The sequence below is a fragment of the Oncorhynchus tshawytscha genome, linkage group LG09 (genome assembly GCF_018296145.1).
Source record: "Oncorhynchus tshawytscha isolate Ot180627B linkage group LG09, Otsh_v2.0, whole genome shotgun sequence".
NCBI lineage: Eukaryota > Metazoa > Chordata > Actinopteri > Salmoniformes > Salmonidae > Oncorhynchus > Oncorhynchus tshawytscha.
Genome location: NC_056437.1, coordinates 30,844,200 through 30,868,629, shown reverse-complemented (window position 1 = coordinate 30,868,629; position 24,430 = coordinate 30,844,200). Strand labels below are relative to the sequence as shown.

Below are 24,430 nucleotides of genomic sequence, written 5' to 3'. Positions count from 1 at the left end.
TTATCTGCAACAAGTCAATTTGATGGAGACCTCTCTGGTGGGAAAAGGTGCATCTTTTTTTAATGCAGATTTTAGAATATTTGCATGGAAATCTGTCACCAATTAGGTGGAAACCTAGCTACTGATGTTGTTTTCCAACAGCAAGGCTCAGTGCAACATGGCGGTGTTGTCATTGTTTATAAAAGTTTTTCTTTATAATGTTGAACTAAACATAAAAAATAAATCACATATCAAAACACTCAAACTGAAAATATATATGTTTGTACATTGTACACTCAATTGGTGAGAGACAGAGACTCAAATATCAGTCATTTGTACATATCCACTGTATACATGAATTGCAGCAAAGTTGGCTCCTGTTTCAGTCATGCCATTGGTCACGTTCGCGTGGGTCAAGCAAAAGCATCCTAATGATTGGTTGACAATATTGCCTCCCACAATACAGGCGATGGCTGCTCTGGGAACATACATTTTAATGTTGCAGGGAGGTTCTGAGGACATTTTACTATGGTTCCCTAAAAGTGTTCCTGGGAGATTTTATTAACGTTCTAGGTTATTTTATTTTCCTTCAAACTTTCACTGAATGTTTCAATAAGACTTTTAATAACACTGCTAGCTTAGTTTAACTGTTTTGATCTCCAAGCACAGATAGGACACCTGGAATTGAATTTGCTTAGGCATTAATCATGCAAACACTGTGGCACTGTGTCAATGAGATTTAAAGCTATGATCTTCTGTTCTCTATCCACCATGATGCCATGTTTTTTTTACTCATACAAAGCTGTTCATTTTAGTTTATTCAAACAGACCCCATTTCAAATGAAACAAGCACTTAGTAAGATCAGGTGTGGCCAATTATTGGGTTTTTATGGAAAATATTTGTAGTGTTCTGAGAAAATTGAACCATGTGTAAACCTACAGAAAACATTATGCTGCAGTACTGAAATTCCCACAGGAGAACATTGTTTCTTAACATTCTCTGAACAATTTGATGATATTCCCAATGTCAATCCCGTTGGAAAAGGTTCCTAGAACATTAACAAAAAATGTAATTAAATGTAACCAAGTTAGACCTTTTAGGAAACGTTCTGTTAAAGTAATGAAATACCCAAAAAATAACATTATTTTGTCAAGTTCAATGTACTGAGAATGTTCCAAAGCCAAGTAACTATCCTGCACAAAACAATCATGCTCTAAGAAACATATAGCGATCAGAGCATTATGTGCTAGCTGGGTGGGAATGCAGAGGGACAAAGTCCATCTCTCCTTTGCAGAGATAATATCAATTAGGTTAGTAGAGGAAAGAGGAAAAACAGCAAATAGGTTTCATGATGTCTCCACATCCATCTCATCTCGTTATTTTTCCACTTTTGGTTGTTCTTGGCAGTTGCTTGCTGTCGCCAGATGTGTGACGTGAACCGTTTCTACCAGAAATGGAGAAAGCTCTAAGCTGCCACAGTAAGTGTTCAAATTGGTTTATTCCACCTCAATGAGTTGTTCTCAAAATGTTTAAGTCATTTACAAGGTGGTTGAGGCAGAAAGCGATACAGTGTGGCCCTGTTCAGTGGTGACCGTGGGAAAGGTGGGGTCCAGGCTCAGGACATTGTCCACAGATATAACAGTATAAGTGTACGCAGTATACGCAGCTCTGTCTCACATCTCTCACTAGACTCTAACACGGCTGTGTTCCTGAACCTGTCCTTAACAGAGATGAGTGCCCCGATCTTCAGCCACACCTCCCTCTGCCAGCAGGTGTACACCAGAGGGTTGATGAGGGGGTTGGACAGCCCCAGCAGCTACAGGTCGTTCTCCAGCACCTTGTACAACTCACAGCCCTCACACAGCACCTGCACCACACACACCACAAACGGCACGAGCAGATGGTGAAACAGACCACCAACAGAGCCACAGTCCTCAGGGCCTTGGCGTGGCCCCAGTAGTGGCTGCCTGTGGAAGCCTTTAGCTGGCCTGACGGATCTGCACCTGGTGGCCGCAGGCAATCTTCAGGATGTCCAGGTAGAAGTAGTTGAAGACAGAGAGGATGGGGAAGAAGCCAGCACAGAACACCACAATGAAGCCCCGAGGACGGATGACAGAGAAGAAGGTGCAAAGATTGCTGCTGTTGAAGTTTCTCTGCTGTAGCTGCCGCACCATGCCTGCAGAGCAGAGGAGAATAACAAACATACTATATGATACTGTATTTAGATTATTAGTGTAAAAATATATCATGTTCATTATCCAGTTGATCAAGAATTCACAAATTGAGTCTGTTCATCCCCTGAATTGAAATGAAACCCTGTTGTTAGGGACATCAAGGTATCTGGCATGGCCAGGTTGATAACGAAGCACCAGCTCTGACTGCCCTCCCTGCACATTAGCTTAAACAGAGCAGCAGCTACCAGCAGGTTGGTTGAGATAATGAGGAGACAGGCCACACTCAGGATCCATCCCATAATTTCTGGCGTCATTGAGGTGCAGACAACAGGGGTTGGTATAGGTCTCACACCAGGCATCATGGCCGTGAGGTTGCCACCCGACTCTCCTATCCAGCATGTCTTATTGTAAGCTGCCAGTGAGTCATTTACAAGCTCTAAGTCCTGTATATCTGTGAGATCCCCACCCCCTCAAAACAAATCAATTATATCCACCAACATCCACTCCTGCTGTGGTATATTGACATTTGAATCCAAAGACTCTTTTTCCTATTTGTATTGACTTCTGTAAATGTTTCTTGTTAATATCTTTCTTTGTCAAACTCCTTGTAAAACAATAATAAAAAGTGCTGTTAATTAAACATTTATGGAAAGAAAGGTAGAACATTCAGAGGGTACTCATCCACTCCTGATGTGCCTTTGCTCCTGAGAGGGAAAAGTATCTCCCCGCCTCTCTCGTCTGCAGCTGTGGTTCCTCTGCATCTGACTCTTGTCCAGCCTGCTATCTGGCTGTCATCCCAGTCACCTCGAAGAGTCCCTGGTGCAGACATTCGGGATGATGGGGCCATTTTCCACAAGGGTTCACCACCACCACCAAATCTGGGTTAATGACAGTAGTATGCAGTATAAACATAATCTGAAAATACACTAAGATAGATCCGCGTTCGATGCCCTCTGTATCTTCATCATAAAGTCATTAGTGTTTTTTAAAGCCCTGTTAATTGAATTCAATAAGTAGGGCAGTAAGGTAAGAGAGGAAGAGTTTTCTGTGGCGTGTCTCTTGGGAAGACCCATCTGTAGGCATATATGTGAGTCCTTTAGAAAACACACAGAATAAAAAAATCCAGATAGAGACACGGAAGAGAAAACAACCATCTACTCCCACTTACTAGAATCAACAAAGTATCTGCTCTCTTGGCTCCTCTAGTGTCTAAGGTGAGTCCTAGCAAAAATAATACACTGCTCCAAAAAATAAAGGGAACACTAAAATAACACATCCTAGATCTGAATGAATGAAATATTCTTATTAAATAAATACTTTTTCTTTACATAGTTGAATGTGCTGACAACAAAATCACACAAAAAGTATCAATGGAAATCAAATTGATCAACCCATGGAGGTCTGGATTTGGAGTCACACTCAAAATTAAAGTGGAAAACCACACTACAGGCTGATCCAACTTTGATGTAATGTCCTTAAAACAAGTCAAAATGAGGCTCAGTAGTGTGTGTGGCCTCCACGTGCCTGTATGACCTCCATACAATGCCTGGGCATGCTCCTGATGAGGTGGTGGATGGTCCCCTGAGGGATCTCCTCCCAGACCTGGACTAAAGCATCCGCCAACTCCTGGACAGTCTGTGGTGCAACGTGGCGTTGGTGGATGGAGCGAGACATGATGTCCCAGATGTGCTCAATTGGATTCAGGTTTTGGGGAACGGGCGGGCCAGTCCATAGCATCAATGCCTTCCTCTTGCAGGAACTGCTGACACACTCCAGCCACATGAGGTCTAGCATTGTCTTGCATTAGGAGGAACCCAAGGCCAACCACACCAGCATATGGTCTCACAAGGGGTCTGAGGATCTCATCTCGGTACCGAGTGGCACAACAGCATGTGAAATGTATTGTCAATCAGTGTTGCTTCCTAAGTGGACAGTTTGATTTCACAGAAGTGTGATTGACTTGGAGTTACATTGTGTTGTTTAAGTGTTCCCTTTATTTTTTTGAGCAGTGTATTATAGAAGGAATTTTCATCTTGAGAAGCCCCTTCATCTTGGCACACAACACTGCACAATCACAGTGCTGTACAAAATGTGCTGTGACTAACCACTGTACCTATTGGACGTTATGGCTAAGGGTTTTCTGTATGTATTTACACAGCTCTAAACAAACAGAGGCAAAATACATGATAGGGAGAGAATGAGAGACAGGGAGACAGAGTTTATATTTGCCAGACAGGATAACACGAATCTCTGTTATCAGTCAACTACTTCCGTTTTACGTATGGGAAACATTTCATTGGGTGACATAACCCTGCACAAATTACTACCCAACTTCCTCATAAGAGTATGCATTTACAGTTGAAGTCGGAAGTTAACATACACTTAGGTTGGAGTCATTAAAAGTCCTTTTTCAACCACTCCACAAATTTCTTGTTAACAAACTATAGTTTTGGCAAGTTGGTTAGAACATCTACTTTGTGCATGACACAAGTCATTTTTCCCACAATTGTTTACAGACAGATTATTTCACCTAAAATTCACTGTATCACAATTCCAGTGGGTCAGAAGTTTACATACACTAAGTTGACTGTACCTTTAAACAGCTTGGAAAATTCCAGAAAATGTCATGGCTTTAGAAGCTTCGGATAGGCTAATTGACATCCTTTGAGTCAATTGTTGGTGTACCTGTGGATGTATTTCAAGGCCTACCTTCACACTCAGTGCCTCTTTGCTTGACATCATGGGAAAATCAAAAGAAATCAGCCAAGACCTCACAAAAAAAATTGTAGACCTCCAATAGTCTGGTTCATCCTTGGGAGCAATTTCCAAAAGCCTGAAGGTACCACAGTCATCTATACAAACAATAGTACGCAAGTATAAACACCACGGGATCACGCAGCCATCATACCGCTCAGGAAGGAGATGCGTTCTGTTTCCTAGAGATGAACGTATTTTGGTGCGAAAAGTGCAATTCAATGCTAGAACAACAGCGAAGGACCTTGTGAAGATGCTGGAGGAAACAGGTACAACAGCATCTATATCCACAGTAAAACAAGCCGCTCAGCAAGGAAGAAGCTACTGCTCTTTAACCGCCATAAAAAAACAGACTACGGTTTGCAACTTTACATGGGGACAAAGATCGTACATTTTGGAGAAATGTTCTCTGGTCTGATGAAAAAAAATAGAACTGTTTGGCCATAATGACCATCATTATGTTTGGAGTCCGAAGAACACCATCCCAACCGTGGAGCATGGGGGTGGTGGCAGCATCAATGTTGTGGGCGTGCATTGCTGCAGGAGGGACTGGTGCACTTCACAAAATAGATGGCACCATGAGGCTGGAAAATGATGTGGATATGTTGAAGCAACATCTCAAGACTTCAGTCAGAAAGTTAAAGCTTGGTCGCAAATGGGACTTTCAAATGGACAATGACCCCAAGCATACTTCCAAAGTTGTGGCAAAATGGCTTAAGGACAACAAAGTCAAGGTATTGGAGTGGCCATCACAAAGCCCTGACCTCAATCCTATGGAAAACTTGTGGGCAGAACTGAAAGTGTTTGCGAGCAAGGAGGCCTACAAACCCGACTCAGTTACACAAGCTCTGTCAGGAGGAATTGGCCAAAATTCACCCAACTTATTATGGGAAGCTTGTGGAAGGCTACCTGAAACGTTTGACCCAAGTTAAACAGTTTAAAAGGCAATGCTACCAAATACTAATTGAGTGTATGTAAACTTCTGACCCAATGGGAATGTGATGAAAGAAAGAAAAGCTGAAATCTCTCTACTATTATTCTGACATTTCACGTTCTTAAAAAATAAAGTGGTGATCCTAACTGACCTAAGACAGGGAATTTTTACTCTGATTAAATGTCAGGAATTGTGAAAAACTGAGTTTAAATATATTTGGCAAAGGTGTATGTAAACCTCTGACTTCAACTGTACATGTCTTCTTCTCTCTCTTTCTGTAACTATTTCTCAACTCCCTCCTCTCTCACACCCTCAGCCACAACAACCCAACCAGGTCAGTCTAAACAGTATCAGGTTCACATCAAGTACACAGTGATCTTTTCATGTAGAGCAAAGATCCTCTTTTTATCACAGAGGGTAAAAAAACCTCTGGCTCCCACAGAGATACAATGTGGGAATGTTATTCATCCCTACTAGACCTTTCAGTGCCATTCAAAACTTCTGTTGGTCAGCAGTAATTGTGCCCACTGCCCCTGTACCAGTAGGCATTCTCACCCTGTATACGGCTAGCACTACCCACTCCTCACCTACGGGTTCTCAACCCCACCATGCCATGTTATTCTTTCAATAGACCACAGTACCTCCTGTCTTGGGCTTGAACTCTGAAGTTGAACGCTGAAGTTGAGAATCGTTTGGACTGTGAATTAAAGATGTCTTTAAAGAGATGGCTGCTGTCCATGTTGTTGTGCTGTGTCTACTGCGTGGCTTCGCTCTTCTGCTTCAACCCCAACAACTGGGTCTCCATTAGCACCCGGTGAGTATGTGTGTGTACAGGTGTGTGTGTGAGTATGTGTGTGTACAGGTGTGAGTGAGTGTGTATTTCAGTGTGTTTGCCCGAGTGTTTGTATTTGTGTGATGGGCAAAAATGTCTTAGTCATGAATCATGGTGTGTGTTAATAATGTCTTATCTGTTCGTCTGTTGGTAATTTGCAACAATCTGAGGTAGTGGCATGTCCTCTGTTTTATGTGTGTGTTTTTTTACATGTGTGTGTTGGCATAGGTTTCCTCGCTTGACAGAGAATGAAATACACAGTATAACAATACAGGATGTAAAAACAAGATTGCTATTGAGTTAAGTTTTTGTCTTAATATATTCACAGTAAGGGTAATAAATAAAGTATTCATAAAGTAATTAACAAAGTAATAATGAAGTAATCTGTGCTCGAATATAAATATATATATATTTAATACAGTATGTTAAACAGAACCTTACCTTGAACAGTTTGCTCTGTTTGGCACCACTCACTGATCATGTCTTTTGTGCTCTTTTGACAAACCATTTTAGGAATCTCATGACAGTTGTCCAGCAGCTGTACCAACGAGTCACGAGGCTTATGCACACCACTTTGTGATCTTGTGGAGCTCGTTAACACTCATCATCCTCAAGACTGAGTCACGCTACTGCCCTACCCTTTCCATCCAATGGAGATGACCTGCAGAGCACCTGCCACAGACAGAGCAAGAGGACAAATAGTGCTCTCACAGTCATGTGTTGTTTTTTTGGAACACCTGAACATTCTTAGAGATCCCTCTTACCATTGCAGTTCACTGTAATAGTATTTTTTTTGTTATTGATTCAGATAGATTTAGTTGAGATCCTACTGGGCTTGTTGTGTGAGATGTGAATGAGGTGGTGGACGCGTGAGATTTGGTTGGGGGGCCCCCCACCTTGCGGGCAAAACATTTTAGTGTTCCCCCTCTTGACAGCAGAGAGAGAAAAAAAGTATATTTTAAAGTTAAGTTACTGCAATACTACACATTTTGCATGGGCCGGAGAGAACATTTTGCAATTTTATAATTCATTTCATGGAATTCTACTTATTTTGCAGAAATAAAAATGTGCAGTTTTAAAGCTAATTTCCTGCAATTCTACACATTTGGCCATGACTCATGCCATGTTAATATAATATGATATCTGAGTGGGAGTGACTAATACAATCAATGGGGGCTCACTGGAGTTCAGGGTCCCTGGGCACGTGCCCTGCGTGCCTGGTTGGTAATTCGTCCATGATTACCACAAGTTTCGATTGCTGGTTAATTGAGTGACTGTCAGTGACTGACATGACAAGAGAAAACTGTGATGTACAACCAAATATTCTACTATTCTAACTCTCTGCCCGTCTGAGTTTGTTTGTGTGGTTTGGGGGCCCCTAGTGGTCGCTTATGTCTCTTAGTGGCTAGGGGTGGCCCTGGACCCAAACATACTTGTAGGTCTATTATGTTTTCAGGTTTCACCTGTGATTCTGTGGCTCAGGCTGTTCCCTTTTATATGCTTGACTGATCTTTCCGTTATAGAACTTGAATGTTAGCACCATTGTTTGCACAGGAGGCAACACATTTGTAATACATGGATGGGATACAATGAGCTGGCCATTGACACTGTGGATTTTATTTTGGCAGCTTTCCGTAGGCACAACGATGTAGGGTGTGGTTGTGTAACAGTATTGCTTCCGTCCCTCTCCTCAACCTGAACACATCAACAACAGCCACCCGCGAAGCATCGTTACCCATCGCGCCACAAAACCCGCAGCCCTTGCAGAGGGGAACAACTACTTCAGGTCTCTGAGCGAGTGACGTCACCGATTGAAACACTATTAGTGCGCACAACTGCTAACTAGCTAGCCGTTTCACATCGGTTACACTCACACCCCTTTTGACCTCCTCCTTTTCCGCAGCAACCAGTGATCCGGGTCACGGCACCAACTTTCATCCGTCCCTCGCCCCGGGCTTGAACCAGGGACCCTCTGCACACATCAACAGTCACCCACGAAGCATTGTTACCCATCGTGCCACAAAAGCCGCAGCCCTTGCAGAGCAAGGGGAACAACTACTTCAGGTCTCAGAGCGAGTGACGTCACCGATTGAAACGCTATTAGCTCGCACCACCGCTAACTGGCTAGCCATTTCACATCGGTTACACTTGCTCTTGCCTTGAGGGGAGACGCCACAGAACTGACCGATTTAAGTAGCTGGTAAATTTGTTGTGCACACAGAATGCCATTAAACAGAGAGCATTTTTACTTTTGCAGAGTATGAATGAGTATGAACATACCTTTGCCATGTATTAAGTATTATGAGCATGCTTTTGCATAGTTGAAGAAATGCAGTGCATGTTAGAAGCATTTGTTTAACTGCATGAGCTTTGTGTTAGTGGCAGAAATGTCCTGCATTGTAATGCGAGTGCTGGAAAAGCCAATTACAGGATCATTCAAAGATGTCATTCATTTCATGCCCTCTTGTGGAAAACTGAGCAGTTATTTCTACATGATGGTCAATAAATGAATGCTTTCAATGAGTTTCAAAGCTACCACTGGACATGGAAAAGATGTCCTGCTGGAATTGATGTGATTGAGTTTTGTTAAATCTGCTCCATGAATGCATATAGTGCAGTATGTGCTGTCTTCATAAAATAATACTGGGCTTTTACCTTGTGCAAATTATGGGAAAATAGGCAGTGTTGGGGAGTATTGAACAACATGTAGTTCAACTTTGCATTAGCTTGGTGGTAGTTGAAATAAATTCAAATCTAGGTAGTGTTTTCAGTAGTTAATGACTTTTTTGCCATGTAGTGGTGTAGTTAACTACTGGAACTACAGACTAAAATTAAATTAAAAAAGATGAATTAGGCAAGAATTGTCTTTTTAGTAGTAACTTTAGTTAAGTAAACTATATTTTCTGAGTATCTTCCCCAACATTGAAGATAATATGTTAAATACATTTGTACCACTTGATTTATCTAAATGTTATAACAGTTTAGTCTTTTGTCATTCATGCCGTAGGCCTATCAAAACTGATATAATACACTTTACATTTGTTTTTATAAATGTTTGCCATTATATTTTTTATATGTCTATACCTTTAACTCACAACAGAAGTCTGGAGTAATACACAGCCATATGACGTAATATATTTACTACATGATAAATGTATATGTAGGCCTAGGGAAATTGTAACAAAGGCAAACTACATTAAAAAAGGGCGTTGCATCATTATGGGTACCCTTCCAAATGGTTCCGGAAACTTCCGGTGCCCTCTGTTCCTCTTTCGGCACAAATCCACTAGAAATGGAAAGCTACGTAGCCGGATAACTTTTGTGTTGTTTTATTTATTGAATAAACCCACTTGATGTCGAAGATATGGAATCCAAAATAAAATAACAGTGCACAACTTTTATTTACATTACTGGTAGGTGTCATTATGTGGTGTTGCAGTTTGTAGCGGGTTTCGTAATTTATTTCTAGAACTGTTGGCTTTAGCTAACAATCTACAGTAACTATAGTAGCAAGCTGGTTGTCGCTAACATGCGGACCTGGCGGCCAACGCGGGTTCTGCTAAATGAACGATTATTCCTTTAATTTGATTGACATTTCAGATAGGACTGGGACTCACCTCTGTATTTTAAAAGTTGAACTGGTAGTATCAGATAACATTACATTGTATCATCTTGTGGTGAAAATATGAATGACATTGCTGTCACTCGCGTTATCCTACACACAGTGATGTGGGCGGGGAATGAAACAACCAAAGCCAATTGAAATCCTTTAAATCTTGATTGACTTAAATGGCAGCCAATAGAAATTCTCAATATTTGAGATGGCTAATTTCATGACTCTTTGAGAGAGGCGTTCCTTTCCGGCGCAATATTCTGTGATGCTGATTGTATGAGCTCTCGGGGAGTAATCAAATCAGGTAGCACAATGTTACATGATGTACGATTACAACAATTTCTTTATTTGTATTTCGGCGGCCTGCTGTTGTTTTTAGCAGGGCTCCATCACGTAGAAGCGGCCACCACCGAAATGACCAACCTGAACTGGAAACCGTTCATCTACGGAGGGATGGCCTCTATTGTCGCAGAATTCGGTAAGTGATGCACCAAACCATTTCACACTAATCTAATTTATTTGAGTCATGCATTCATTTTATTATTATTATAGTCACACACATTTAAGACGCATGTTTAGATCCATCACATTGAGAAGCACTTTGAGATTTGCATCAGTCTCTCTTCTTGAGTGATGGCGAAGGCCCTAAATGATGGATGCTGCATCAAATGATTAATGATTCTACTCCATTGGAGTAGATCTACAGTGATGCAATCGTGTGCAACCCCAAGCAATTATAGATTTACTTAGATAAACCAACTTAAATGATACTGCTCCTTAGAAAAAAAGCTAAACAATGCAACACACCTATTTGCTGAAAGCAATCATGTTGGTTTTAATTACAATCAATGCATTGTTACTCCACCTCATTGTATTGAGAAAATATACCCTGTGATAGTAAACCCTGTGAAAGTAATCACCTCTTCCTCTTTACTTCAGTATCATGTCCCCTAATCTTTTGAAGGGGCTTGTCAATTATGTCATTAAATTAATTGTGTGTGTGTGTGAATATACACACACACACACACACACACACACTGAGTGTACACAACATTAGGAATACCTTCCTAGTATTGAGTTGCACCCCTTTTGCCCTCAGAGTAGCCTAATTTAGTCTGGCAATGGACTCTACAAGTTGTCGAAAGCGTTCCACAGGGATACTGGCCCATGTTGACTCCAATGCTTTCCACGGTTGTGTCAAGTTGGCTGGATGTCCTTTGGGTGGTGGACCATTCTTTACACACACAGGAAACTGTTGAGCGTAAGAAACCCAGCAACGTTCTTGACGCACTCAAATAGTGGTGCACAATGCATTTAGTTTTTGGCAGGCTTTTAAAGCCAGAATGGAATGCTTGTTAGTAGGTGAGCCTGAGAACCAACTACCATACCCCATTCAAAGGCACTTAAATATTTTGTCTTGCCCATTCACCCTCTGAATGGCACACATACACAATCCATGTCTCAAGTCTTAAAAATTATTATTTAACCTGTCTCCCCTTCGTGTGTGTGTACACACATGCATACCGTTCCAGTCAAAAGTTTGGGCACACCTACTCATTCAAGGGTTTTCTTTTCTTTTTACTATTTTCTACATTGTAGAATAATAGTAAAGACATCAAAACTATGAAATAACACATGGAATCATGTAGTAACCACAAAAGTGTTAAACAAACCAAAATATATTTTAGATTATTCAAAGTAGCCACCGTTTGCATTGATGACAGCTTTGCACACTCTTGGCATTCTCTCAACCAGCTTCATGAGGTAGTCACATGGAATGCTTTTCCAACAGTCTTGAAGGAGTTCCCACATATGCTGAGCAATTGTTGGCTGCTTTTCCTAAACTCTGTGGTCCAACTCATCCCAAACCATCTCAATCGGGTTTAGGTTAGGTTATTGTGGAGGCCAGGTCATCTGATGCAGCACTCCCATCACTCTCATTCTTGGTCAAATAGCCCTCACACAGCCTGGAGGTGTGTTGGGTCATTGTCCTGTTGATAAACAAATGATAGTCCCACTAAGCGCAAACCAGATGGGATGGCGTATCGCTGCAAAATACTGTGGTAGCCATGCTGGTTAAGTGTGCCTTGAATTCTAAATAAATCACTGACAGTGGCACCAGCAAAGAACCCCCACATCATCATACCTCCTTGTCCATGCTTCACGAGAATGAGCAACCTTGGTCAGGGAGGTGACCAAGAACCCAATGGTCACTCTGACAGAGCTCCAGTGTTCCTCTGCAGAGATGGGAGAACTTTCCAGAAGGACAAACCATCTCTGCAGCACTCCACTAATCAGGCATTTATGGTAGAGTGGCCAGACGGATGCCACTCCTCAGTAAAAGACTCATGGCCAGACAGTTTGGAGTTTGCCAAAAGGCACCTAAATGACTCTGACCTTAAGAAACAAGATTCTCTGGTCTGATGAAACCGAGATTGAACTCTTTGGTCTGGAGGAAACCAGGCATCATCCCTAAGGTGAAGCGTGGTGGCAGCATCATGCTGTGGGGATGTTTTTCAGAGGAAGGGACTGGGAGACTAGTCAGGATTAAGGCAAAGATGTACAGAGAGATCCTTGATGAAAACCTGCTCCAGAGAGCTCAACAGCTCAGACTGGGGGAGGTTCACCTTCCAACAGGACAACGACCCTAAGCACACAGCCAAGTCAACACAGGAGTGGCTTTGATACAAGTTTCTGAATGTTCTTGAATGGCCCAGCCAGAGCCCAGACTTGAGCCCGATTGAACATCTCTGGATAGACCTGAAAATAGCTGTGCAGCAACGTTCCCCATCCAACCTGACAGAGCTTGAGAGGATCTGTAGAGATGAATGTGAGAAACTCCCCAAATACAGGTGTGCCAAGCTTGTAGTGTCATACCCAAGAATACTCAATGCTGTAATCACTGCCAACGTTGCTTCAACAAAGTACTGAGTAAAGGGTCTGAATACTTACGTAAATGTAATATTTCCTTTTTTTTTGCAAACATTTCTAAAAACTAGTTTTTAGTTTGTTATTATTGGGTATTGTGTGTAGGTTGAGGGGGGAAATATATAATTGAATCCATTTTAGAATGAGATTGAAATTTTATAAAATGTGGAAAAAGTCAAGTGGTCTGAATGCACTGTATATTGTATTTGTGATTTTTGGCCATTGAATACCATTCAAAAAGCATACAAAAGTATATTTAAAAAAAAAAGCAAGGCTACTTCCTGGAAAACTTGCATAGCATATTATTAGCTGACCTAAATGCTGCATTCCCGTGCTAGTCGGAACTAGGAAATTCAGAAATTTCCAACTTGCTAACTGGTTGTAATTATACACGTGCCGTGTTTTAAAGAATCAGCAAGTCGTACATTTCTGAGTTTTCTAATTCCGACTAGAATGTGAACGTGGCATTAGTTACTGAGGGGTCACTGTGTGTCATCTGAACTTTCTTAATTGATATACTACCTGTAATATCTAAACGAGACAATGTTGTCATGATGTTGTCTGTTGTTCTCCCCCTAGGTACATTCCCCATAGACCTGACTAAGACGCGGCTGCAGGTGCAGGGCCAGTCCCAGTACATGGAGGTGCGCTACCGGGGCATGTTCCACGCCCTGTTCAAGATCGGCAAGGAGGAGGGCATCAAGGCACTGTACTCTGGGTGAGCAAAAATAATATGCTTTACACTATAGAAAATAACATTACATTTTACCTTTATTTAACTAGGCAAGTCAGTTAAGAACAAATTCTTATTTTCAATGATGGCCTTGTGGGTTAATTGCCTTGTTCAGGGGCAGAACAACAGATTTTTACCTTGTCAGCTCGGGGATTCGATCTTGCAACCTTCCAGTTACTAGTCCAACGTTCTAACCACTAGGCTCCCTGCCGACCCACACGTTATGGTGTGCTATGTTGGAACATATATACCTGTTTGGATTGGATGGGCAGGGATTGACATTAAGGCTTGCCCTATTGCCCAAGGCGAGTGAGTCTGCTCTGGTTGCACCTTTGGGCAGGTGATCCCCCTGATAACAACCAAAATGCAAAGTATTCCAGTGGGCTAGTCTTACTGGTTCCACCCCTGTCTGTAGGTAATAATAGCTACTTTACATTTTCTGGCAAGTAAATATGCCTGACTTGCCCAATGAGGGAATGGCTTTCTGACCTTAATGTTTATCCCTGGAAGGGTACAACCTGTTTTGCGTCATGTGTAACTGTTGTGAAATGGTTAGCTAGTTAGCGATGCACGCTAGTAGTGTTTCAATCACTGACATCACTCGCTATAAAACCTTGAAGTAGTTGTTCCCTTGCAAGCGATATGTAATGATTCTTCAAGGGTGACTGTTGTCGATGTGTGCTGAGGGTCCCTGGTTCAAGCCCAGATTGGTGCGAGGAGAGGGACGGAAGCAATACTGGTACACATGCAAGATTTATTTTGTGTGTAATGGCCACAACTTAGATCAGTTGACTGCCTGGTGCGTATGAATATGAAAACACCATGAACACTGCATAGCAAAAATTCTAAGTGGTTATTGTATTCCAGATGCCTGCTATCATGGCTAGGAGGAGGCCATAAAGGGCTGTCATGCCATGTTTACAATATACTTTTGTTGTAGATGATCATGTTAAATGCTATGCCATACATAACCATATGTTCATGCTGTTTGCACAGTGTAATGCAACCTCATGCTGGATTTGTGGCAGTCAGTCTAAATGTAGTCCTAGGCCCTACTTGGTACTGTATGCAGAATTGTAGTAATCTTCTGCAGTTTATCAGAATTGATCATGTCAATGCTGGTGACTAGAGAGATATTTGCAAATGTCTCAGTGCATTGGTCATTCTGCTCTCAGGGAGTCTAGAACTAGTGTGATGACAACAATTGTCAATAGTGTGCAACCTAAACAAGAGTTGATTTAGGGAACTGAGCTCCACAGGCAGAATACAAATTCCTTCCAAAGTCTTGACAGTCCTGATGGAAAGGTAATGTGAAAATTAGGCAGAGTGCCTCTTCACTTGTTCATAGAAGTGGCATTCCCCGATATTACTTCTGTCTTTCTCTTTTTCCATGCAGCATCTCCCCAGCTCTCCTGAGGCAAGCCTCCTACGGGACCATCAAGATTGGGACATACAACACACTGAAGAGGTTATTTGTGACCCATCCGGAAGGTGGGTTTAATGACTCTGTCCCCACTGCTTTCTATCTCACATCATATTCTCTTTGTTTGCTCCACCCATATAGCTTTTGATCTAATACTGAACTCCCAGCCAAATTCATGTTAGGGACTGACATTCCAAATACTCATACCAGGACAGGACAGTCACCCCTTTGCATCCATGTGTGTGTGTGGGGGGGGAAGCTGGCCAACCTGAAAGGGTAGAGGGGACAGCAGTCAGCACTTGATTTTACTTCACCATATACTGTTAATTTGCACACACAAAGAAACAACAGGGATTTAAATAAAGCCTGTCATTTTGAAATAGACCATTGTGCTGATTCTTCTGAAGATCAGTGTTTTGTTTCTAGGCCTTCCAATAGTGTTGACAGGGCGCTATCTCATACCCTCATCAGCAAACATAACCGCTGCGGAAAACCTTTCAAATACCTGTCTAGACAACCTGCATTGACACAGATGGAGAACGCCTAACTGCTGTCACTAATGCCCAATCTAAACAGACGACTGGGAGCCTCCATGACAAGAGGGAACAAATCTCCTCCGCTGTCTATCAATAGGTTTGCATTACATTAACCGGCGTCAGCATGTATCCCCATATCACAGGAATCACTTTCCACTGAGAGACTATTTGTATTTACTGTACAAACAATGACAATATTATTTGAACCCCTGCATTAGAGAAACGGACCAAACGAAATTTGGTCAGTATAGGGATTTAATGAGGATTGATGACTGGGTTTTATTTGTGATTGTGTGTGTTGTAAACAGAAGACCTCTCTGCTGTTGTGCTTCTTCACTCTGCATGCCTCACTCTGCCAGGATGTGCCACTGTGTTTTGAATGCTTATTTTGATACAGGCTGTGGTTTGCCTGGTGTGGTGGTGGTTGGGCGGGGAATCCAGTGCCCGTTCTCCTGCCATAGTGAACGGTGCCAGGACCACACTAACTATTGGTCACATTGATCAAGGTTTCACTGTAACTATTGTTCTTAACTTGATCCATTATTTTTTTCCTGCGCCTGTGTCACACCTACTTCCACTATAGATTTGTTTTGTTTGCCGGTGACTAATAATCTCTTGTCCTAACCCCAACTGTCATAACTCACTCTGTCCCATTACGGTAGTGTATCAATAATACAGTCGTGGTATGTTGTGAAATCGTGACAAATCCAAATTGCGTATAGATGTAGTTTGTAGTCATTTTTTACTTATGATAATGAATAGGATAATGGCTCTCTGTTTTTCTTTATGTACATGTAGGCTTTCTAATTCTCATGATTCTCTGTCTGGAGTTTAATTACTGCATGTTTGTGTTGATCTTTTAGATTTTATGTTCACCTTGAAATAATAGATCATTTGCAAATCTTTTTGCTCAGAATTATAGCCTCTTGTTATTACGTGGAACATACTTCTGTCTTTCTAGCATTTCTCGTGTGTGTGTGTGTGTGTGATGTGGAGGAGTAACGGGCTGTCCTGTGTTTGCCCTGACAGATGAGACCATGGTGATCAATGTGTTCTGTGGAGTGGTGTCTGGAGTCTTGTCCTCCTCTCTGGCCAACCCCACTGATGTCGTCAAGGTAAAAAAATATATATATATTTTAAAGAAGATCTAGATACTGGACATTGCAGATAGAAATGTCATGAATAGAACTGATGTGATTCCTTTTAGTGTCCGAGGCATGTTTGTTCTATCATAGATTTCTGTCTGAACGTTCCACACTGTTCTGGCCTGCTGAACGCAAGCCCTGATGTTCTGTGTTCAGATCCGTATGCAGGCACAGGGCAGTCTGTTACAAGGCAGTATGATGTCCAACTTCATTAGCATCTACCAGACAGAGGGAACCCGTGGCCTGTGGAGGGTGAGTGGTCCTCTCTCTGTCACAACCTATCAAACAGTGGCTCTGATCTGTCCTAAACTACCCCCATGTAATGTGTGGTTGGGACAGCAGTAGTAGGTGAAGTATATAGGCATACTGTAGTTAGGATTTCGTTTTTGTGGTCTTTGTTGTTGTGTAAGATGGTGACCAGTGAGAGAGCTGTTTTTTTAGGCCATCTGAAGACCGTTGAGTGACTGCTACACTCAGATTATTTACATTGTTGTCATCCTCAGGGCGTCATCCCTACAGCTCAGCGGGCAGCCATCGTAGTGGGAGTGGAGCTTCCTGTCTATGACATCACTAAGAAGCACCTCATCAAGTCTGGCACCATGGGAGACACCATACTCACACACTTTATGTGAGTTTAGACATCAATATTGGATAATGCATCTATAAAAATACTATTTGTTTTTCCATATGTACCGACATGCTCTCTTTAAAAAGGTTTTATATTGAGTGTGCATATTACACATTAGTGAGTGAGCATATTACACATTAGTGAGTGAGCATATTACACCTGAACCTCTGGCTTCTCCCACTTCTGTCTCTTCCTGCAGTTCCAGTTTTATGTGTGGCCTGGCGGGGGCGCTAGCCTCCAACCCAGTGGACGTAGTGCGGACACGTATGATGAACCAGCGAGTGCTGTCAGGGAACCCCATGTATAAAGGCACGCTGGACGGAGTAATGCAGACATGGAAGAACGAGGGATTCTTTGCCCTCTACAAGGGCTTCTGGCCCAACTGGCTGCGGCTGGGGCCATGGAACATCATTGTATCCTTTCCATCAGTGGAATCAAAGTTCAAACCCACTGTGTTGCCATCACTATGATCCAAATCACTGAACCATCCGAACACCTCTTACTCACTCCCTGCATTTACATATCGATTTCTGTTATGTCAGTTCAGTTTTACTTCAGGTCATATTGAGTATTTTAAACTGGTTCGAGCCCTGAATTCTAATTGGGTGACAGTCGTGGTATATCAGACAGTATACCACGGGTATGACAAAACATTTTATTTTTACTGCTCTAATTACATTGGTAACCAGTTTATAATAGCGATAAGGCACTGCGGGGGTTTGTGGTATATGGCCAATATACCACGGCGAAGGGCTGTGTCCAGGCACTCCGCGACGCATTGCGCATAAGATCAGCCCTTAGCCGTGGTATATTGGCCATATACCACACCTCCTTGTGTCTTGTTGCTTAATTATAGACATTGTAGAGCTCCATTCCTAGCAGTAGAAGGCGCCAAATACATGCACTGAAGCACAATATGCAAGGATAGAACATTGTTATATACTGAACTAAAATATTAACACATGCAACAATGAACGGTTTTACAGTTCATATAAGGAAATCGGTCAATTGAAGAAATTCATTAGGTCCTAATCAATGATATCACGACTGGGCAGGGGCGCAGCCATGGTGGGCACAGGCCGACCCAGTGGGGAGCCAGGCCCAGCCAATCAGAATAAGTTTTATCCCACAAAAGGGCTTTATTACTTACAGAATACTCCTCAGTTTCATCAGCTGTCTGGGTGGCTGGGCTCAGATGATCCTGCAGGAGAAGAAGCCGGATGTGGGAGGTCCTGGGCTTGCATGGTTACACGTCTGCCGTTGTGAGGCCAGTTGGACGTACTGACAAATTCTCTAAAATTATGCTGGAATGCGGCTTATGGTAGATATATGAATATCTGGCGACATCTCTGGTGGACATTCCTGCAGTCAGCATGCCAACTACACGCTCTTTCAACTTGAGACATCTGTGGCATTGTTGTGACACAACTGCACATTTTACAGTGGCCTTTTGTCCCCAGCACAACGTGCACCTGTGTAATGATCATGCTGTTTAATCAGCTTCTTGATATGACACACCTGTCAGGTGGCTGGATTATCTTGGCAAAGGAGAAATGCGCACAAACTGGGATGTAAACACATTTCTGCACAAAGTTTGGGAGAGAAGCATTTTGTGCAAATTGACAATTTCTGGGATCTTTAATTTCAGCTCATGAATAATGTGATACACATTTTTGTTCAGTATATTTACAGTGATATTGAATAATACCAAATGTTAATTTTATTCAGTAAAGTCTTAAATGTATTATGATTATTTTTGTGTGGGCAGAGATAATGTCAAGACTACATATACTTCAAGGCTACCGTCATCTGTTGTCCTTAACCAGAGCTATTTAGTTCTTCATCACGTTCGAGCAGCTGAAGAAACTCAACTTGTAGTTGGAACAGGAAGTGGACACTCCGTCGGATTAGATGCAGGGATGGGCAACTCCAGTCCTCAGAGGCCGGAGTGTTGTCCCACTTTTTCCCCATCCCTAGAAAATACAACTGATTAAGGCCAGGCACCATACATACCCTATTGGGGATTTAAAAAAAAAATCTTAATCATATAACAATCAACTTTTCCTAGTTGAATGTAGACAAAGTTTTGTATAAATGTTTGAAATATTAATATAAGTATACATATTTGCATACCATACAAATTCATTTTTTATAGATGCTGGATGAATTCTGCCTAAACGTTTGTTTCAGTTTAAGACACTCCAGGACCGGACTTGTCCAGAGCAGATTCTGGATAAACTTTTTATCTTTAAAATACTGAAGACTTGTATAATAAAACATTTTAAAAAATGTTATCGAGAATTTTAAAAAGTTACATCAACAATTCCCCCTGGGCAAGTCTGGAGAATGTATCTAAGGATAACTACACACAATTCAAAAGCAGATGCTTCTGAAGCTGAGAAAAACAGGTTGGCGTTGTGGTGCCTGGCCTTAAACTGAAGATCATGATTAGTTGATTATTGGAGTCCAGTGTGTTAGCTTGGGCTAAAGTGTGACAACAATCAGGCCACCGAGGACTGGAGTTGCCCATTACTGGTCTATAGTGTGTTGGAGAGCGGGAAACCTCACAACACCCCAGCCCACGTGTCAAACTCATTCCATGGAGGGCCGAGTGTCCAGGTTTTCGCTTCTCCCTTGTACTTGATTGATGAATTAAGGTCACTAATTAGTAAAGAACTCCTCACACCTGGTTGTGTAGGTCTTATTTGAAAGGAAAAAACAAAAACCACTAGGCCAGAGTTATTCAACTCTTACTCTACGAGCCTGCTGGTTTTCTGTTCTACCTGATAATTAATTGCACACACCTGGTATCTCAGGTCTAAATCAGTCCCTGATTAGAGGGGAACAATGAAAAATGCAGTGGAACTGGCTTTGAGGTCTAGAGTTGAGTTTGAAAACACTAGGCCCTGCATGGAATGAGTTTGACGCCTCAGCCCTTCGTCCTTGTTACATTCACAATCCCTCCCTCTGTCACACAATCTATATGTCTGTGCATGCTCATCTAAGTGTTATTTTAGTTTTATTTGAACTTTTAATAATATTGATAGTATAAAAAAACAAACGTTTAAAGTTATTAGTTGTATTATGTTTTTTAAAACACTTCGTCATACCCCTCAACCACCCTTGAGGCCTCTCCTGGCAGCTAAACATTAGGTTGTAGCTGAGGATGGAAGCCTGTTTGGGCCAATAGGTATTAGCTAGGTACGTTGCCTGCCAGCTTGCTACCTTCTTAGTGAGGAGGAGGACTATCCTGGGTGGAATGGGAACTGGATATCTACTTGAGCTTATTTAGAGAGATGTGGAATGGGCCTCTGATTGTGTCTGACCTTTAACCGCATCTCTGCTCTGCATGGGACATGCAGGAAAAAGACAAAGGTTTTGTGTAATTTCAGCCAGAAAGTAGTGCTCACGAGCCAAAACTGGTTCTGAAAATTGTGCACAGTTGTGTACGTCAACTATTTTGTACATGTTCCGTCCTGAAATTTAAAAAAATAAATAAATCTTCCTACAATTCGTATGATATGTTACGTATTCCAATTCGTACAATATGTTACAAATGTAAAGATCTGGTTCAATCTCTTTAAATGTTTAGAATTGTAGTTTTGCCTGTCTGATCTGACATTTGAATAATCTATTCACTTGTTTTGGGCAACAGCTAGCAGAGGATGCAGAGGGTATTTATTGTCAAATCATTTATTCTCAATGACTTACCTTTTTAATAAAAGGTTACAATAGATTATGTTAGAGGAACTCAGGACAAAGCTGGGACTGTATCTGTATGGCCAATAAGATGGGATTGGGGACTCTTTTGTCATTACTTGAATGCAGTCTGTTGTTGAGCCAAAGCCACCAGTTGTTCCCCGAAGAGTGACTGCTTTCTGTGCATGTCACTACAAACCCCCCCGAATACCTGATAAGTTGTTGGCGCATGCACAAATTCTACTGTAAAAAACATGTCACTTTTCGTCAGAAGGTAGTAGAACTATTGAAAGGTTTTAGATGATGTTATTTTCCTTTGCCCTCTCCAAGTCCACTGACCTCTGTGTGAAACAGAGTTATGTTTTTTCTTGCCCGGAACAGGCATTGCAGTGGAAGCAATTAGGACATTTCTTGGACCTGCCTGGTTGTCATGGTGATTCCCATAAAAGTACATTATGTACAGAGAGACACACATGTAAAGGTGGATACACCATATTGTGACAGGCATGTCTAGCTTGTACATAAAGCTACTTCAGAGTACTTGCTTTTTGTTTCTATTTTGAGGTTTGCGTAAAGCCCTGAATAGAAATGGCCTGTAGTACTAGGATATGGTGGCCGTAGTGCCAAAGTGTGCATGTACTGTACTGCACCGCTGTTGTAAAGCTCTGTCCCTGAATAGGTCTGAACTGCACTGTTACATACTTACTCAAGCCTTACACTTTACTTTCATAATAATGTTTCTAATTTCTATGATGCCTCTTTCTGTGCCTCTGCCTCATGTCCCATGGTCATGTTGAGTTGTGTTTTTATTAGAATGACAAGTTTTGTTGTAGCATTTCCAGATCATGTATATGGATGTTAGGTGTGAGAGATGTGGGTGTTATGTACTGTGTAATTAATTGAAACCAACGTCCTGTTTTCTTTAGGTTAGATTTTTACAGATCATGCTTACGGGTGGCAGATGGCCTAGCGTTTAGAGTGTTCGGTCAGTGACCGAAAGGTTGCTAGTTCAAAGCCCTGAGCCAACAAGTTGAAAAATGTGTCTGTGACCTTGAGCAAGGAACTTAGCCCTAATTGCTCCATGATCGCCGTTGATAATGGCCGACCCTGGCCGTGACTCCACTCTCCAAGGGTGTCTGAGGGGGAGTTGGGAGATGGAAAAAAAAACAAAAAAAACAATCACAAATGCGTATGAATACAAACTTGTACATGTGTGAAATAGGACAATTATAAGCATTCATTTGTTGTTTCAGCAGTCATATTTTAATAAGCCGTCCTTTGAGCTTTTTCAGCTTTACCATGATGATGTGTCTTTACCATGATGATGTGTCTTTACCATGATGATGTAATACTTTTTTCCCACAGAGAATATTGTGTGGGTTTCTTTCCTTTTAAACACATCCATTGTTTGTGTGGAAGAGACTATTATATTGGCTAATATATTTAGTCAGATTTATTGAAAAGTATGAATGAATAACTTATATTTTTATTGGATCGAATTTCTTTCCAAAGCTTTATCTATTTTTTAAATAACCTCATGTTTTCCCATATGAACTTAACAAAGAACACTTTCTTGAAGTCTTGAACTTGTTTCCCCTTTACTCAAAAATGCAGAGTATGTTATGTAGTTATTTGTCTCTAATTGCTGTTATTTTATAATGATTATTGGACAATTATTGCATTTATACAACCCATATAGTTGGCTCCAGCTGCATTCTGGTAACCACAAATTGATTATTACTTGGGTGATCAGTAAATTTTCAGTTCATTCACTTCAGGGAGTGATTTGAATTTCCAATTTAAGAATAGAAAAATCCCTAATTGAAAATGGATTCAATCATTGTATTGGAATTTCAGAATTGACCAACCCTGAATGCTTTCTCTTCATAATCCTGTCTATCTTCTTATATCGTGAAAATGACAGTACAATGTTGTCATTCAGCTGTTACCATTTGACTCCTTAGACTTGCCTTACTGTATTGTTTTTCAGTTCCTTCAGAAAGTATTCATACCCTTTGACTTATTCCACATTTTGTTGTTACAGCCTGAATTCAAAATTGATTTTCTCACCCATCTACACCCAATGCCCCAGAATGACAGTGAAAACACATTTTTAGACATTTTTGCAACTGTATTGAAAAATGAAATACAAAAATATCTCATTTACATACAGTGCCAGTCAAGAGTTTGGACACACCTACTTATTCCAGGGTTTTTCTTTATTTTTTACTATTTTCTACACTGTAGAATAATAGTGAAGACATAAACTATGAAATAACACACATGGAATCATGGAGGAGGAAAAAAAGTATTAAACAAATAAAAATATATTTTATATTTGAGATTATTCATAGTAGCCACCTTTAGTGTGTGCAAAGCTGTCATCAAGGCTAAGTATTCACACCCCTGAGTCAATACATGTTAGAATCACCTTTGGCAGTGATTTACAGCTGTAAATCTTTCTGGGTAAGTCTCTAAGAATTTTGCACACCTGGATTGTACAATATTTGCACATTATTATTTAAACAATTCTTCAAGCTCTGTCAAGTTGATTGATCGTTGTAAAGACAGCCATTTTCAAGTCTTGCCATAGATTTTCAAGCCAATTAAGACAAAACTGTAACTAGACCACTCAGGAACATTCAATGTCTTCTTGGTAAGCAGCTCCAGTGTATACTTGGCCTTGTATTTTAGGTTATTGTCCTGCTGAAAGGTGAATTGGTGTCTGTTGGAAAGCAGACTGAACCAGGTTTTCCTCTAGAATTTTGCCTGTGCTTAGTTCCATTCCGTTCCTTTTTATCCCCCCCAAAAACACTCTTCCTGATGACAAGCATACCCCTAACATGACCACCATGCTTGAAAATATGACCTCATGTTTTCCCATATATGAAGAGTGGTACTCAGTGACGTTGCATTGGATTTGTCCCAAACATAACACTTTGTATTCAGGACATAAATTAAATTTCTTTGCCACATTTTTAACTGTTGTACATCCGTGCCTTATTGCAAACAGGATGCATGTTTTGGAATATTTTTTATTCTGTACAGGTG

General features: G+C 41.3%; 1 protein-coding gene and 1 long non-coding RNA gene across 6 annotated transcripts; one reads left to right on the top strand and one right to left on the bottom strand.

The window, feature by feature from the left end:
• Nucleotides 1–841: 841 nt before the first annotated feature.
• Nucleotides 842–10,472, bottom strand: LOC112257785. Of its 3 annotated transcripts, XR_002954642.1 has the most exons (5): nt 10,292–10,472; nt 7,116–7,346; nt 6,484–6,911; nt 2,832–3,032; nt 842–2,156 (listed from the first exon to the last, which is right to left on the bottom strand). It is a non-coding gene; the product is annotated as an uncharacterized LOC112257785 (long non-coding RNA). The 3 variants fall into 3 exon arrangements; XR_002954641.1 differs by having other exon boundaries at nt 842–3,032; XR_006084080.1 differs by having other exon boundaries at nt 842–3,032; nt 6,484–6,539.
• LOC112257784 (brain mitochondrial carrier protein 1) lies at nt 9,929–22,837 on the top strand. 3 transcript variants are annotated; one of them, XM_024431621.2, is made up of 9 exons: nt 9,929–10,087; nt 10,670–10,765; nt 13,795–13,933; nt 15,345–15,439; nt 16,937–17,022; nt 17,209–17,304; nt 17,556–17,680; nt 17,880–18,093; nt 19,517–22,837. In XM_024431621.2, the coding sequence occupies exons 2-9, from the start codon at nt 10,702–10,704 to the stop codon at nt 19,556–19,558; spliced, it is 861 nt and encodes a 286-aa protein (XP_024287389.1). In that variant the 5' UTR covers nt 9,929–10,087; nt 10,670–10,701; the 3' UTR covers nt 19,559–22,837. The 3 variants fall into 3 exon arrangements, with proteins under 3 accessions (XP_024287389.1, XP_024287388.1, XP_024287387.1); XM_024431620.2 differs by having other exon boundaries at nt 9,930–10,087; nt 10,667–10,765; XM_024431619.2 differs by lacking the exon at nt 9,929–10,087 and having other exon boundaries at nt 10,528–10,765.
• The last annotated feature ends 1,593 nt before the right edge of the window (nt 22,838–24,430 follow it).